Source organism: Panthera uncia, chromosome C2, assembly GCF_023721935.1.
Source record: "Panthera uncia isolate 11264 chromosome C2, Puncia_PCG_1.0, whole genome shotgun sequence".
NCBI lineage: Eukaryota > Metazoa > Chordata > Mammalia > Carnivora > Felidae > Panthera > Panthera uncia.
The window spans coordinates 64,608,817-64,624,191 of record NC_064810.1 but is presented as its reverse complement, the minus strand read 5'-3'; the positions used below and the strand labels follow the sequence as shown (position 1 = coordinate 64,624,191).

At 36.4% G+C, this 15,375-nt stretch overlaps 1 protein-coding gene across 3 annotated transcripts in view; it reads left to right on the top strand.

Annotated features, from left to right (window-relative positions):
* GSK3B (glycogen synthase kinase 3 beta) overlaps window positions 1-15,375 on the top strand; it is a 194,137-nt gene that overhangs the window by 80,588 nt on the left and 98,174 nt on the right. For all 3 annotated transcript variants that reach the window (XM_049629429.1, XM_049629428.1, XM_049629430.1), the window contains exon 3: window positions 7,048-7,131. In XM_049629429.1, coding sequence (XP_049485386.1) covers window positions 7,048-7,131 — 84 coding nt within the window. The remainder of the gene's footprint in view (window positions 1-7,047; window positions 7,132-15,375) is intronic.

The window sequence follows — 15,375 nt, the reverse complement described above, 5'->3', positions numbered from 1 at the left end:
CAGAGCCTGACGCGGGGCTCGAACTCACGGACCGCGAGATCGTGACCTGGCTGAAGTCGGACGCTTAACCGACTGCGCCACCCAGGCGCCCCTCTTGGGCCTGTTTTAAATGTTTCATCTCCTCTCCATATATTTCCTAGATTTTCACTGTAAGGACCTGGTAGGGCTCCTAGAAATAAAACTGAGAAACATGTGGAGGCCCCCTCTGGAATTCTTAACTCCCAGACTTGTTCATACTGCTCCTCTGTCCATTACAGTTTAGGTTTTCCTCTTCTGGTACTGACTCCAGAGGCAGTTTCTGCTCCTGGGTTTCTGCTCCAGTAAGCTGTGATTCTGTATATGTGCCTGTTTCCAGTTTTTAGGGCAGTGGTTTGCCACGTGAGCCCTCAATTCTTTAATGGATTTAAGAAGAGTTGTTGACTTTTTTCAGTTTGTTCAGCTCTGTGAAGATGGGAAGGATGACTTCCAAGCTCCTTACATACTGGGCTGGAGACCAGAAGTCCTTCCTTTGCTCATTTTGGCTTTTTATTGTTGACTAGAGTTCTTTATTCTGGATACAGATTCCTTATCAGATATATGATTTACAAATGTTTTCTCCAATGGGTAGGGCAGTTGGGAGAAGCCTTGTTGGCTATAGTAAGGATTTTGGCTTTAACTCTCTTCAAGGTAGGGAGCCACTGGAGGTTTTAAGCAGAGAAATCTCATAGTCTATCATATTTTAAAACGTGAAGATCACTCTGCCTGCTTTGTTGAACATAGATGGAAGGTGAACAGAGGGAAGCTGAAAGACTTGCACTAGAGAGGTAGTGAGAAATGATTACACCCTGGAGATACACACACACCCCATGTATTTTTATTGTTTTTTGTAGTGAGATAATTGTAAATATACCTGCAATTGTAGAAGTAATACAGAGAGATACCATGTACCCTTTACCCAGTTTCCCTCAGTGGTAACATCTTACAAAATATAGCACAGCATCACAGTCAGGATCTTGACATTAATACAATCCACCAGTCTTGTTGAGATTTCCCCAGATTTACTTGTGTGTGTGTGTGTGTGTACTTCTATACAGTTTTATTATATGTGTAGTTTTGTGTATTCACTAGAACAGTTCCATCATCACAAGGATCCTCTTATAACCATACTTATTTTTCTCCCTGCCATTCCTCCACTCTTAACCCCTAATTTAAAACCCTTGCAACAACCAGCAATCTGTTTCCCATATCTATAACTTTGTTATTTCAAGAATGTTTATCAATGAAATAAATAGTGTACGTAACCTTTTGGGATTGGCTTTATTTGCTCAGCATAATTCTCTGGAGATTCATTAAAGTTGTTGCATATGTCAATAATTAGTTTTTTTCTATTGCTGAGTAGTATTTCATAGTATAGTATACTATGGTTTGTTTATCCATTCACCCTTTGAAAGACATCTGGTAGCTATTCTGAATAATATGGCTATGAACATTCATCCATAGGTTTTTGTGTGAACATAAATTTCCGTTTCTGTGGGGTAAGTGCCCAAGAGTGCAATTGCTAAAAGCTTGGAGAATTATATAAATTTTTTTTTTTTTTTTAGATTTTAGAGATTGTGGGGCTCCAGCTCATAACCCCAAGATCAAGAGTCTCATGCTCTACTAAGACAGCCAGGTACCCCTTGGATATATTTTGAAGGTAGAACCCAGCAGGATTTTTTGACAGATTGAATGTGAGGTCAGAGAGAAAGAGGATTCAAAATTGAAATTTCTTTGTAGAAGATTTTAAGCCTACCTGAGCAGTATGTATTTTATATCTAATTCACAATTTAGATTATTTATTTATATATGTCTAATTATAGTAATGTAGAAGAAAAATGTTATAGTAAACTTCCAGAACATTAGTTGATATTAGAAAGTCCACTATATATACAGTGTGTGTGTGTGTGTGTGTGTGTGTGTGTGTGTGTGCGCGCGCGTGTGCGTGTGTGTATGCATGCATGCGTGCGTGCTAAGTTGTGAAAAAGATTGAATATATAAAGAATTTTCTTTCCTTGGCTTCTAGAACAAAAGATGGCAAACTGTGTGCCTGTTGCCTCTTTTTGTAAATAAAGTTTTATTGGGATATACATAGCCACCCATTCCTTTGCATATTGTTGACTGCTTTTCTTTTCTGACTGTAGAGTTGAATAATTGCAACAGAGACTGTGGGCTGCAAGCCTAAAGTATTTATAATCTGGCCCTTTATAGAAAATGTTGACTGACCCTTATTCTAATGTATTATTTTGGTGATTCATCTTTTACAGCTTTGCTCATTCTCAGTTTCTTGTATGATTCCTTTTCATCTGTCTGCCTAAATGTTCATATTCTCCAGGATCTTCTTCAGAATATCTTACCTGTCTTGGGGCTTATGTGACACCATCGTCTAGGTTTTTACTACCTAACCAGTTTCTTTTTTAGTGTTCTTTTATAGACTTTTCTGCTCCTGGAGACTCTGGCTACTTCCTTCTTATTTTACAGGCAATTTTATCTATTCCTGTAGCTTCAAGAACCATCTAGACCTCTTGCTAGAGGATAAGATGAACATATCAGATTGCTTTCTGGACCTTTCCATATCTGTGTCCTTCAGTCATTTAAAGCTAAACGTGTCCCAAACTGAACTCATTCCTTCCTTCTTCCAAAACAGCTTCCTAGGCCAGTGAACTCTATTGCCATGTTAATAGTCACATGAGTCAGAAGTTTGATAGTTATCACTCCCCTCCTTCCATTTACCAAAGCAGTAGCAGTATGTGATCAAATAACTGTTGATCTGCCTCTCAGAGCCATTCTCTTCCTTCTGTCTTGACTCTTTCTACCTCCGTACAGGTCTTAGTTTAATTTATCTTCTCCTTAAAAACAAAAAACTTTTTTTTGATAACCAGTGATCTTCCCAAAACAAATCTCTTGCTTAGAACATATTAGTGGTTCTTCATGGCTTGTAGTATTCAAACTTTTTAGCATTATATTTAAAACTTTCCACCAGGTCTCTTTCCCAAATTTTTCAAGGTACTAATAAGCAAAATTTTTATAGGTCCAAATCCCCATTTACCCTATTGCACTATCTGAGTGACCTACAGTTTCCACATTGTATTGTAATTGTTTGGTTTGCTTACCCATTGAAAACTGTGAGGACTATGAATTTTTATATGCTCAGAGCCCTGGCTCTGACACATAATTAGCTTCAAAATATTTGTTGTACACAGGGAATTATTTTGAGGTGACATTCTAGCCAATTGTAGGGTCTTTGGGGGTATCTGAATTTACTCTGGAATCAAAGATTTAGAAATGGATTGAAATAAACACTTTTTCAGTCCTAGTGTGATTTCAGAAGAAGGATGATGGAACTTTAGGTAATTTGTTTCTGAAGAAGAAGGTATGTTTTGGAAAAAATAGCCTTTGAAGCAAAACTTTTTTTTTTTTTTTAAGTTTATCGATTTTGAGAGAGAGAGAGAGAGTAAGCAGGGGGGAGTCAGAGATAAAGAGAAAGAGAGAGAATCCCAAGCAGGGTCCACACTGTTGTCAGTGCAGAGCCCAATGCAGGGCTCAAACTCACCAACTGAGAGATCATGACTTGAGTGGAAAACAAGAGTTGGACGCTTAACCGACTGAGCCACCCAGCACCCCTGAAGCAAAACTTTTGAAGTCAGTCCTATTTTACTAGATTTTATGAAAATGGAACTTTCTATGGTAGGAAAGATCCAGTGGAATGAAATTTGGTGAAGAAGAGAAGATGATAGCCATATGCTGCCTACCTGACATCTACAGTATTATTAAGCTTTCTGGTTGTTACTTCACCTAAAAGTTAGCTTTTCCTTTATTGAATTTTACATAGGGTATGTAAAGTACCCTTTAGGGATTCCCTTGACATAGTGCTTTTAGCTTTGGAAGTACCCCTCCCCCCCCCCCTTTTTAAAGTGTGAGATGTCAAATGATGTAAAAATGAACAATAGCCCCTGTCTACTTTAGAGGAGGATATATGTTAATGGCTATTGGTTAAACCAAAAGGATAATTTTTCCTTTAAATGTACCTTTCAGGTTTTCTTATACTTGTGTGTTATTTATTCCATCTTGAGCAGTCTTTTTGTTTTCTCTTATTTTGTTTTAGGTGGGAATGATAAGAATAGTTTACATGTAAGTTTTTATCTTTTCTGTATTGGAAAAATTTTGCCTTTATAGACAGGTTGTTTTTCTACAATGGATTTAAAATTTTTAACTATGATCTTGTAGTAAGAAGTAGATTTTACATTGCAACCCAGTGCACAGAAAAATAACTGAAGTAAGTTTGATGAAAAAGTCCTTAGTCTTACTGTATTAAACTTCTTATTCTTTTCTCCTTACCCACCCCCTTCTCATTTCCTTATTGGCTGATCCCACAGTTTGAGAATACTGGTCTACAGCAAGTTGTAAGGCAGAAGAAATTATAAAAACAGGGAATTTACTCTGTGAAAGACAAAGTAACCAGCCTTGAGAGCTCCGTCTCTGATACAGAAAGATACAAAATTCAGCTTTTCTTAAGGCACATGTATAGTAAGTTAGTTGGACAAGTTGTGTGAGTGTGTGTTGTGTTTCCCTACAGTGACTACAATGTAGTTAGTATCTGATTTCTATAAGGTACTTTTTGAAACGCATTCTTTTACATGACACTATTGAACTACAGTTTACAAAAATAAAAACCAAGAAAGTATATACTAAATTCTAAAATATTGGTAGGTGCTGCAGGAATTTAGAGATTAGAGAAGATTAGTGTGAGTTGGAACAGCTGGGGATAGCCTTGTGAAAGAGGTGGGAGTTGAATAGGAACTTCAAGGATGGATAGAATGTGTGTAGGTGGAAGGGAGGGATCAAGACATTCCAGTGATGATGTGATCAGTGGTTTAGAATTGGGAATGAGATAATATGGTCAGAAGGAGTGAGAAGTGGGATCTAGTTATGATCATGTTGGTTATGAGTGGAAGATAAGATGAAGCTGATAATAAGGAACCAGAATATGAAGTGATTTAGACTTTATCTGGTAGGAAATGGGGAAATCGCTGTCTCTCAGAATTTACTTTGTCTGCTAATAACATTGCTGCTCCAGATCTCTTGGTGCTGTTTACTTGCTGTATCTTTTTCCATCCTTTTACTTTCAAGCTGTTGGTGTCTTTGAATCTAAAGTGTGTGTATCATAGAGAGAATATAGTTGGAGCTTGCTTTCTTATCGAGTCTGCCATTCTCTGCCTTTGATTGTGTGCTTAGTTAATTACATTTTATGTGGTTTTTGTTATGGTTGGAGTTACCTGTGCCATGTTGCTTTTTGTTTGCTTACCTCTCATGGTTTTGTTTCTCTGTTCTCATGTATGGCCTTCGTTTTTTAAGGTGCCATTTGTAGGTCCAGGTTTGATTTTTTTTGTTGTTGTTGTTAGTATTACATAAATTATTTTCTTTAAAAAATTTTTTTTTTACATTTATTTATTTTTGAGAGAGAGAGAGAGCGCACAAGTGGGGGAGGAGCAGAGAGAGAGGGAGACACAGAATCCAAAGCAGGCTCCAGGCTCTGAGCTGTCAGCACAGAGCCCGACACAGGGCTCAAACTCACAAATGGCGAGTTCATGACCTGAGCCGAAGTTAGATGTGCAACTGACTGAGCCACCCAGGAGCCCCTTCTATCATCTAAGAACTGGAGCCCACTCTGTTCTAGGATAGTTCTGCTGATTAGGCTCCTCATCTGCTGTGCAACCTCCAGCCCCTCTTTTTTTGGCTTTTTTTTTCTAACCATAAAGCATTTTTTCCATCCAGATTCCCAGGTATATTAACGTTTATGTTTTGTAGCTCTTCTAATTCACTATTTTACCTGAAATTTTATATTTCCTGATCATATAGCTGGTACTTTTTAATATTTTTTCTGTTATGTAATTTGCCTTTATTAACTGGACTTTTGACAGCCAAGTATATTGTTGGAATGTATCTTCTTTGTTAATATATACTCTTTGAATTTATTACTGCAAAAACTTATGTTGTTAGGAAGCCATCATATTATTTGATGGTTTCTTTTCATGAAGAATGAACATAACTTTGAAACTCCCCAAAGGAAAAATTATTTGTGTGGTTTATAAATTTATCAAGACTGTACAGTTTCTGGGATGTCCTATTATAACTCTGTAAAACTTAGCAACTGAACCTTTCTTATGGGGCTCTCAGAATTTTTTTTTTTTTGACCATATCTTGGAAGATAGTGGGGCTTGTAAGAGCTCTTTGCACCCAAATTTATGTGTTTAGTGAGAAGCTTGATTTTTATATTAGTTGTGAAAGATTCCAGTAGTAATAGCTCATTCCAGGTATCTCTGTCATAATATAGATCACTGCTTCTCAAGCTATTAGTTGTGAAGTATTAGTTAAAAAAATTTCCAGTTCATCAGACTGATATTTTTGTAAAATAAAATACAAATCAATTACTAGAAAAGTGAAATTAAAAAATACAAAATATAGGCCCCACTCTTAAGATTCATAAATATGAAATTATTCTGTCAAATTGCTGTGAAAGATTCTAAGCACTTATTCTCAATTTCTGTGTTTATCTTATCGCAAGGCAGTAGTAAATAGTTCATAGACTAATAACAAATAGTTTGCAGGTCAGTACAGACCATACTTTTTATCTTGTTTAGAAAATTTTTGTTATTGTTTTAGTTTTTAAATTTTTAATTGAAGTATAATTGACATAATATTATATTAATTTCAAGTGTACAACATAGTGATTTGACAGTTCTATACATTATGAAATTCTTACCACGATAAGTGTATTACGGTATTATTGACTATATTCCCTGTGCTGTACTTTTCATCCCTATGATTTATTTATTCTACAGTGGGCACTTTGTACCTCTTAATCCCCTTCACCTATGTTGCCCAGCCTCCCAACCCCTAGACCATACTTTTTAGTAACCTATCCATGGCCTGTTCTTTGTAGTGTTTATTGTTATGAAATTTTAGTATCGTAGTCAATATGGTGAATAGCATTTATCCTTTAAAAAATATTTTCATGTGTTTCCTTTTCAGAACCGAGAGCTCCAAATCATGAGAAAGCTAGATCACTGTAACATAGTCCGATTGCGTTATTTCTTCTACTCAAGTGGTGAGAAGGTAGGTCTTGAAGAAAGTGTGTACTGAATATTGTGATAGACTTGTTATTCTAAAAATAGTCCTTGTTCTGCACCCGATCCCCCACCCTGGCCCAGTGAGTGAAACAGTTTTGCTAATATTAAATGGAAGAATTCTAAAGCATAAGCCCTAGTAATCCTGAGCTCAAGACATAATCATTGACTACCAGTAGTTATATCAGAAAATGTTAATGAGATGATAAAGGGAAATGAATTTTGAAGAATTTTCTTTTTTGGAACATTTGTCTTTAGTTCTTTACACACACACACACAAACACACACACTCATACACACACATATATTTATTTATTTTTTAAACTTCTGCGTTCCTTATGCGTTTCTGGAGCCACATGATAGTTCTAGTTGTTTATTAGAGGGTGGAAAATGATGTCATTTTGTTAAGTGGAAGTATTGGAGGGAAAGGGGAACAGGAGGACTTTAGTAGGACCAGAATGAGACTTCAACATTGGGAGGCAAATTTAACCTATCCTTGGTGAGGGAGAAAGCTAGAAAGGTACAGTATTACAGAGCTTGTTATACATGGTCATTATTTATGATTGCATTTAATTTTGTGAAAGCAAAGGATAATTTAAGAAGACCATGTACTGTGAATCCCCGACCCTTTTGGTTTTTCTCTTCAAATAATAATAATTAATGTCATTGTGCTCCCTGGAGATGGAAGCACAGAAAGTCTGTTTCTTCTGTTTTACCTTCTTCTTTCTGCCTGTTCACTGTCCCTTCTTCCTAGATTCAGTATTTTCCTTAAATTTCTACTTTACTGGTTTCTGGTGAGGGGGGAGACCAGAAAGTTAACAAACCACTTAATCTTTTTGGCTAAATAAATATGACTTTGGATAGGCTCATTTGATATTTTTGACGTCAAGTTGCACATACTATCTTAAGTTCCTAGATCTATAATCCCTCTTGATTACTAAGCCCAGTGTTCTTTTTACTTCATGTAACTATTTCCCAGTGTATCAGAGTTTAATCATTTTCCATTAAATTTTAGTTAGGTTATTTCCTTAGAAGTTATTTTTTTCATGACAGAGCCTGTAATATGGGAAGATGCCTATGTCTTAAGCCAAGACTGTGATATACATTCTGTAGATACATAAATGCTATTTATATATTTGTGTGTGTGTGTGTGTGTGTGTGAGAGTGTGAGTCACAGCTAATGTTTTAGCAATGATAATTAGCAAATTGGTTCCTTTGTGACTCTTGTTTCTCAGGTGCTTGTATTAGGGACTGTAAGCCTTTATAAGTATTTGAGCTCTTTTGTTTCTAAAGCCAATTATGAGGTTCATGCCACTTTTTTTTTTTTTTCTTAAAAACCTAGCAAACAGCATGTTATGTCTTTAATCTTATTTGTTTTGATGTCTTTACTTTTTCCTGACCCTTCCCAAATAAAATTATGGAACATCTGTTATGTTCACAGCACTCTTACAATGGAATTTTGCATCCTCATGACTTTTTGTTGTTAGATGCTAGACATAATAATACCTCAGGGAGGAAAGTAGAGGTCGGAATTATCAAAGCCCCTAAACATTTTCTCCTGATTACTTTATTAGCTCTCCCTATATGGCAGATACTGTTTTTAGTACTTTACAAATATTAACTCATTTAATGCTTGCAAATATAAAGAGCAGAAAAAGAAGAATATCAAACTTTTGAATATAAGGCTGTGTTTGTGGTGGCATCAAAAGGCTTACCTATCTGGTTTTGGTCTGGTGGAAGCCCTGATCACAGTCTGCCCTCACCCTCACTTAATTCTGCCTTGGTAGTGACAGTGGACTATTATTTGTGTACCCCAATGGATGATTTTCCTCCCTGTTGCTGTTTAGAGCTGCTTATTATTAAAAATGGTCTTATAGATAAAGAGCAATTGAGAAGTTATTAAAGGAGGTTAACCAGAAGGACAGTGAACCTCTATTATAAAAAAGAAACTATAATGTTTTATTTATCTCAGAACTTTCTCTTGAGCATTGTAAATTTTTCATAGTGAAAAAAAGATTCCTCTTAATTTTGGATAGCTTCATTAACAAAACAGAAAGGGGAAAAAAAAGTTGTGATATATTGCTGAAAATAATGATCCTTCCTTAACAAAAAGAGGTTTTCTGAAGATATGCAGAAATACACAGGTGCAGGACCTCCCATGATCTTCTAGCCACCGAAAAGATGATTTCTTCTTGCTTTCCTCACCATCTCTACTTCCATTCTTCTGAATTGTTCTGGCAGGGCTAACATTACTCGAGAGACCAGGTAATAAACTAATATGTCCCATATGAAAAGACGGGTTCTGCTCTAAGGTTGAGAGTTCAGGTTTGTTCTGTTGTTGTTGTTGTTTTTAAATATTTATTTATTTTGAGCAAGAGAGGAGAGAACGCTAGTTGGGGAGGGGCAGAGAGAGAAGGGGAGAGAGAACTGAAGCAGCCTCCACGCTCAGCATGGAGCCTGAGGCAGGGCTTGATCCCACAATCTATGAGATCGTGACTGAGGCGAAATCAAAACTCAGACATTAACCAACTGAGCCACCCAAGTACCCCAGGAGCTTAGGTATGTTATTACCAGTTCTGACTCTCCAACAGTAGATTACTGAGAGTGAACTTAGAACTACAGTTGTAGAAAGAGATCTAAATGTCTTAGGAAATTCTTACAGATCTTTAAAGATGATTTCTGTCTGAAGAGAAGCTTGGTGTACTGCCTGTGTGTGTGCGTGTGTGTGTGTGTGTGTGTGTGTTTATGTTTATATATATAAAAATTTGGGGGGGAGGAAGTAACAAGTTAATAGTTTTGAGATGTCTCTGGGACAAGCAAATAGAAATACCCATTAGATACATGTATGATTTCACATGTAGTGGTGGTGGTGGTGTCAGGAAGTGGGGTGCTAAGTGGAGAAATGATATTGACAAAGTTGGGTTGATAGAGTTGTGTAGCCATGTGATAGAGCTCTTAGGAGTTCTGGGAGAGCGGCTGTTTGAGACCAGCACAGCAAAGAGCCAGCAGTTTGCCAAGTATTGTCTGCTGGTCCTAGAATGTGTTGAGGGTGAGAAGAGTCCTCATTTGAGAGAGCTGTAGGGAAACCATTGCCTTTGGGTGGGATCCAGTGGATCTGGGGAAAAGCAGTGTAAGGGCAAAGCAGTATAAAAAGCCTCCATGAAGAGACTGGATTCAAAAGAGTTCCTTTTTGGGGTTTCAGAGACCTTAGGGGACCATCTGGACAGGAGATCAGTGGTCAGAACAGGAGCCCAGAGGAGATGTGAGGAGGCAGTTAGGGGGATGATTTTAGAAATTTTGAGGTTGAGAAAGAGCAGAATTCAGTGTTTCAAGATTATAAGGATGAAAGACTTAGTTGATGTATGAGTTCAGATATGAAATATTTTGTAACCTTTTCATCGTCATCATTATCTCTCTACCGTTTTCTGTCTCTTCTATGCCTATTGTCTCACTTCTGTTTAGTCTCCTCCATCTACTTTCTGGGTTTTTGCTCCTTTTACTCTGGGTTCTGGGTCTCTCTATGTTTTGATCTGGGTTTCTGTCCCTCTTTCTTGGTCTATGTCACCCCCTCATTTCTTTTCCCTCTTTAACTCTGGTGTGTGTCTGTTGCTCTCTCTCTTGGTTACTCCCTCTGTGGATTTCAGCCTCATCTCTGGGTTTGTGTACTCTTCTTTCATTGGGTTTCTACCCATCTTTCGTTGAATGCCTGATCCTTCCAAATCTTTATATAGATTCTCATCTGTCCTGAGCCTTCTTCATTCTCTTTCTATCCTGACTTTTAACTTCTACATCTCTACATATCTCATTCTATTTGTACATGTTTTACAAAATTGTATGAATAATTATTTATAACCTTATTAAATATTGGAGATCTCATAATATTTCTGGTTATTGGTTATATAGTATGTATTTCACTGAGTTGTTGAACTGCATAATACCCCCTAACTACTCCCACATTGTTATTTTTAATTTTAAAATTATAGCTAAGCTATCCCAAAGCTTCATCATAATTTTTGTCCATAAGCACTCTTCAGTTGTGGATGAAGTTAGAGTAGGATTGCTGTAATACTTGGCAGATATTTCCACTGATCACAGTTTGAAAGGTTATATCTGTTTTGGTGAACTTGTCTTTATTTTGCTCCACTCTGCCATTTTAAACAGTATTTTTATTTAGGGATTATGAATAATCAGCTTTTAGCATATAACTGAGGAAAGGAGTAACCAGGATGACTAAAAGAAGGAGGAATTAAGTCAGAACAGAGACCAGAGGTGTTACTTAGTCTTAGTGGTAGTCTTCTGATTGGAATTACTAGTGTTTGCTATAGTAACTAGAGCATCATGTAGTCAATTAGTATACTTTAGATTACCCAGTAGGTTGTAGTAACTCTGATTTAGTTCAGAAAAAATAGCACTCTTTCTCCTTGACCAGAGGAAAAATGGGATTTTTGAATGTTTTGAAAGTCTAGGCTTAATATACTTTTGTGAATTCTGAGTACCCTAGAGAATGGTGTTTTTTCATTATCAGTATTTGGCAGTAGAAATTCATTTCCCCCTAAATAAAATTTTATGAAGAACCCCTATTCTATAAATAGAACAGATAAAAAGGAAAATTGCTTTGGTTCAAACTGGGGTATGGGGCCAGCTGACTTTGCTTTTCCTGAGTTGCAGCTCACCTCTGTAGAACCCTAGGACTCTGAAGGACATAGTATGTAAAGCACATTGTGTCTTTACAGGAGCCTTAAATTTTATTTAAATTAATTTTTTAAGAAAAATTTTTATAAGTAAACTTACGTGTGAAAATATCTTACCTTTGTTCATCATAGATTGATTACTTGGATAATAAATAAATTGCCTTCCTTAAAATAAAACTCTCCCTCTACTTGCATGAGAGGCAGTTTAAATAGCAAGGATGACAAATTGATTTCATTCCTCATATTAACTTTGTTCTATTGATAGTAACTGTGTAGAGGGCTGTATGCAGAGGAAGATTCTACCACTGCTTTTGGGATCAGAGAGAAGAATGCTGTGCTTGATTATGCCTGTTTGTCACTAGCCCTGGAGAGGAAAGGGTAGGAGTGAATCTGTTCTGAAAATTAAAGAGCACTAGCTGGATTTGCATCCCAATTCTGCCACTTGATAGCAGTATGACTGGGCAAGATACTTACTGTAGTAAGCCCTTTCCCCTTCTCATCTATACAGTAAGGGTTTTGTAAGAAAAAAGTGTAATAAGTTTAAGTGCTTATCATAGCACTTGGCATATAATTAACACTTAATAAACATTAACTATTTTACAATTTATTGTTTAATAATAGCAAATATATATTACACTTGCTCTGCGTCAGGTATTGCTGTAAGCACTTTACATGTACTTTATAACTCACTTAAACTTTACAGCGACCCCATAAAGAATGGGTACTGTTACTATCCCCCATTTTATGGAAGAAGAAACTGAGGCAGTTGCAGTTAAGTAAGTTACCTGAGAGTCCTACAGCTATTGAGTGGCAAAGTTAGGAGTCAACTCTAGAAAGTCTGTCTCCAGGGTCTGTATAGTATGCTATATATACTATTTAGCATAGAATGTAAATTTCTCCAGGAGTAGTGTATTAGAAATATAACATTTAAAAATATCTCAGTAATTATTGCTAAACAAGGAGAAGTTGTATAGTGTCTACTTTGGAGAATTTTTAGAAAAGAGTAAATATCCTTTTGTTCTATGACAAAAATTATAGCAGCAGTGATAATAATATCCAAAATTTATGTGGTGCTTACTGCCACATAGTTGTAGACTCTTCAGCTATTAAGTCTGTGTTCTTTCCAAATACCCACTCTCTGAAATCTTCCAAGTTCGTTTTAATTTCAGCCTGTTGGCACTATATAGTGTTTTAGGTACAAAGACAAAGTATAAGGTCTGTCTAAATGAATTTGAGAAGGACAAGAAAAGAAATATACTGTAAAATGACAAATGGAGTAACAATTACTTACACTATGAACAGAAATACTACAGAGAAAAGTAATAAATTATCCAGAGTGGTCAGCAAAGGAATTACATAGGAAAAATGATACTTACTCAGGGTTTTGAGGAGGAGCTCTTTAGATAAATAGTACAGTATAAGTGTGCCAGGTTAGAAGTACAGGATGTTTGAAATGCTTGGTGAGGTTAAACAACATAGTCTGTGTAGAAGAGATACAAGTATTTTGAAAGTTCTGGTATATGAAGTATGGGAGTGTGGGTCTAGTAGTGGGAGGTGAGGCTAGGGATGTAAGAAAGGAGTTCATAAGTGATTGATTGGATCAAGGTCAGCCTCCCTATGTGAAAAGCGTCTTTTGTTACTTTTTAATTAAATGAAATCTCAAGTTCTAGAAATGGTGTATGTATAGAAATGCTGTACAAAGTTACAACTGTGTACACCTGGTCTACTTTACAAAATACAACTCTCCTCCATTCCTTTATCTTCTCTCTTTCACCTTCCTTATTTTGTGAAAATCACTGGTAGCAGAGAATTTTATTTACTGAAATAAAGACGTTGTGTAAATAACTCCACAATTTTGTTACTTAAAATTTCATGTTGAATTCTATTAAAGTGGTATACATATTATCTGTATGAAAATTTTCCTGATGATCAATGCAGGCTTTTCAATAGGAGTGTGAACTAGAGAATGAATGTATAGATAATGCAAAATTCTTGAGGTAGATGAATTGTCAGGGCTCTTCATAAATTATAAATGATATAAATGATAGCAAGTGAGATGATAACTGTCATTTATTTGAAGATGTGAATCTATAGGTTTCTTTTGAATATCAGTTACCACCTTGTTTTTATGTTATTTTAATATATTTTAATGAAACTATAAAATATTACAGTTCATATTAGAAAAAAATTGAAATAACACAGGACAGTAGATAAAAGTAAAATCTTTAACCTGATATCTAAATCCTCAAATCCCTCTCTGTAGAAGTAAATTTCCTGTATTCATATATGAGGATGTATATCACATGTTAATGTAATAATACTCATATTATTTTGAAACATGTTGCCCTCATTCCCCAAATATAACAGTGTGGTGTTTTATGTCTATATGCATAGACACTGCACCTAATTTCCCCCTATTGTTAACATCTTACATTAGTATGGTTACATTTGTTAGCATTAATGAATCAAATTGATACATTATTATTAACTAAATTCCATAGTTTATTTAGATTTCCTTAGTTTTTCCTAATGCTTTTTTCTCTTCTATGACCCCATTTAGGCTACCACATTACATTTAGTTATTTTGTCTGTTAGGCACCTCTTGACTGTGGCAGACTTTTCCTTGCTCTTGGTGACTGACAGTTTTGAGGAGTACTGGTTGCTTGCCTCACTATTAGGGGTTTGTGTGATATTTATCTCATAATAAATTGGTTATTTGGAAAAGTCCACAGTGCTGTTTTCGTCACATCATATCAATGGCATATACCATTAGCACAACTTGTGGATGTTATTAACCTTGATCACCTGGCTGACCTAATTTCAGTTTTCTCCACTGTGAAGTTATACCCCTTCCCTCCCACCCCTGCAGCTTTCCATGCTTTGTCCTTTGTAAGGAAGTTACTTTGGAAGGAAACCTACAGCTCAGAAGGGAGGACTTATGTTCCTTCTCCTTAAGAGCAGATCGGCTACATAATTATTTGGATTTCTTCTGCATGAGACATGGTCTTTTCTCCCCCATTTATTAATCTTTTTAGTCATTTTATTGATCGGACTATTCCAGCTTTGGCCTTTGGGAGCTCTTTCCAGTTAGCTTCTGTCTACTTTTGACATACCCTATTCATGTGGGCTTTTGTTTAGTTTTGCTTTTGAGCATGTCTCTACTTTCTGGCATGCAGATTATTTTTAATTTCTTGCTCTAAGCAAATTTCCAATTGTCTTTTAAAGTTTGTTTTCGGGGCGCCTGGGTGGCGCAGTCGGTTAAGCGTCCGACTTCAGCCAGGTCACGATCTCGCGGTCCGTGAGTTCGAGCCCCGCGTCAGGCTCTGGGCTGATGGCTCGGAGCCTGGAGCCTGTTTCCGATGATTCTGTGTCTCCCTCTCTCTCTGCCCCTCCCCCGTTCATGCTCTGTCTCTCTCTGTCCCAAAAATAAATAAAAAACGTTGAAAAAAAAAATTAAAAAAAATAAAAATAAAAAAAATAAAGTTTGTTTTCATGTTTATTTATTTTTGAGAGAGAGACTGAGAGACTGAGCACTAGTGGGG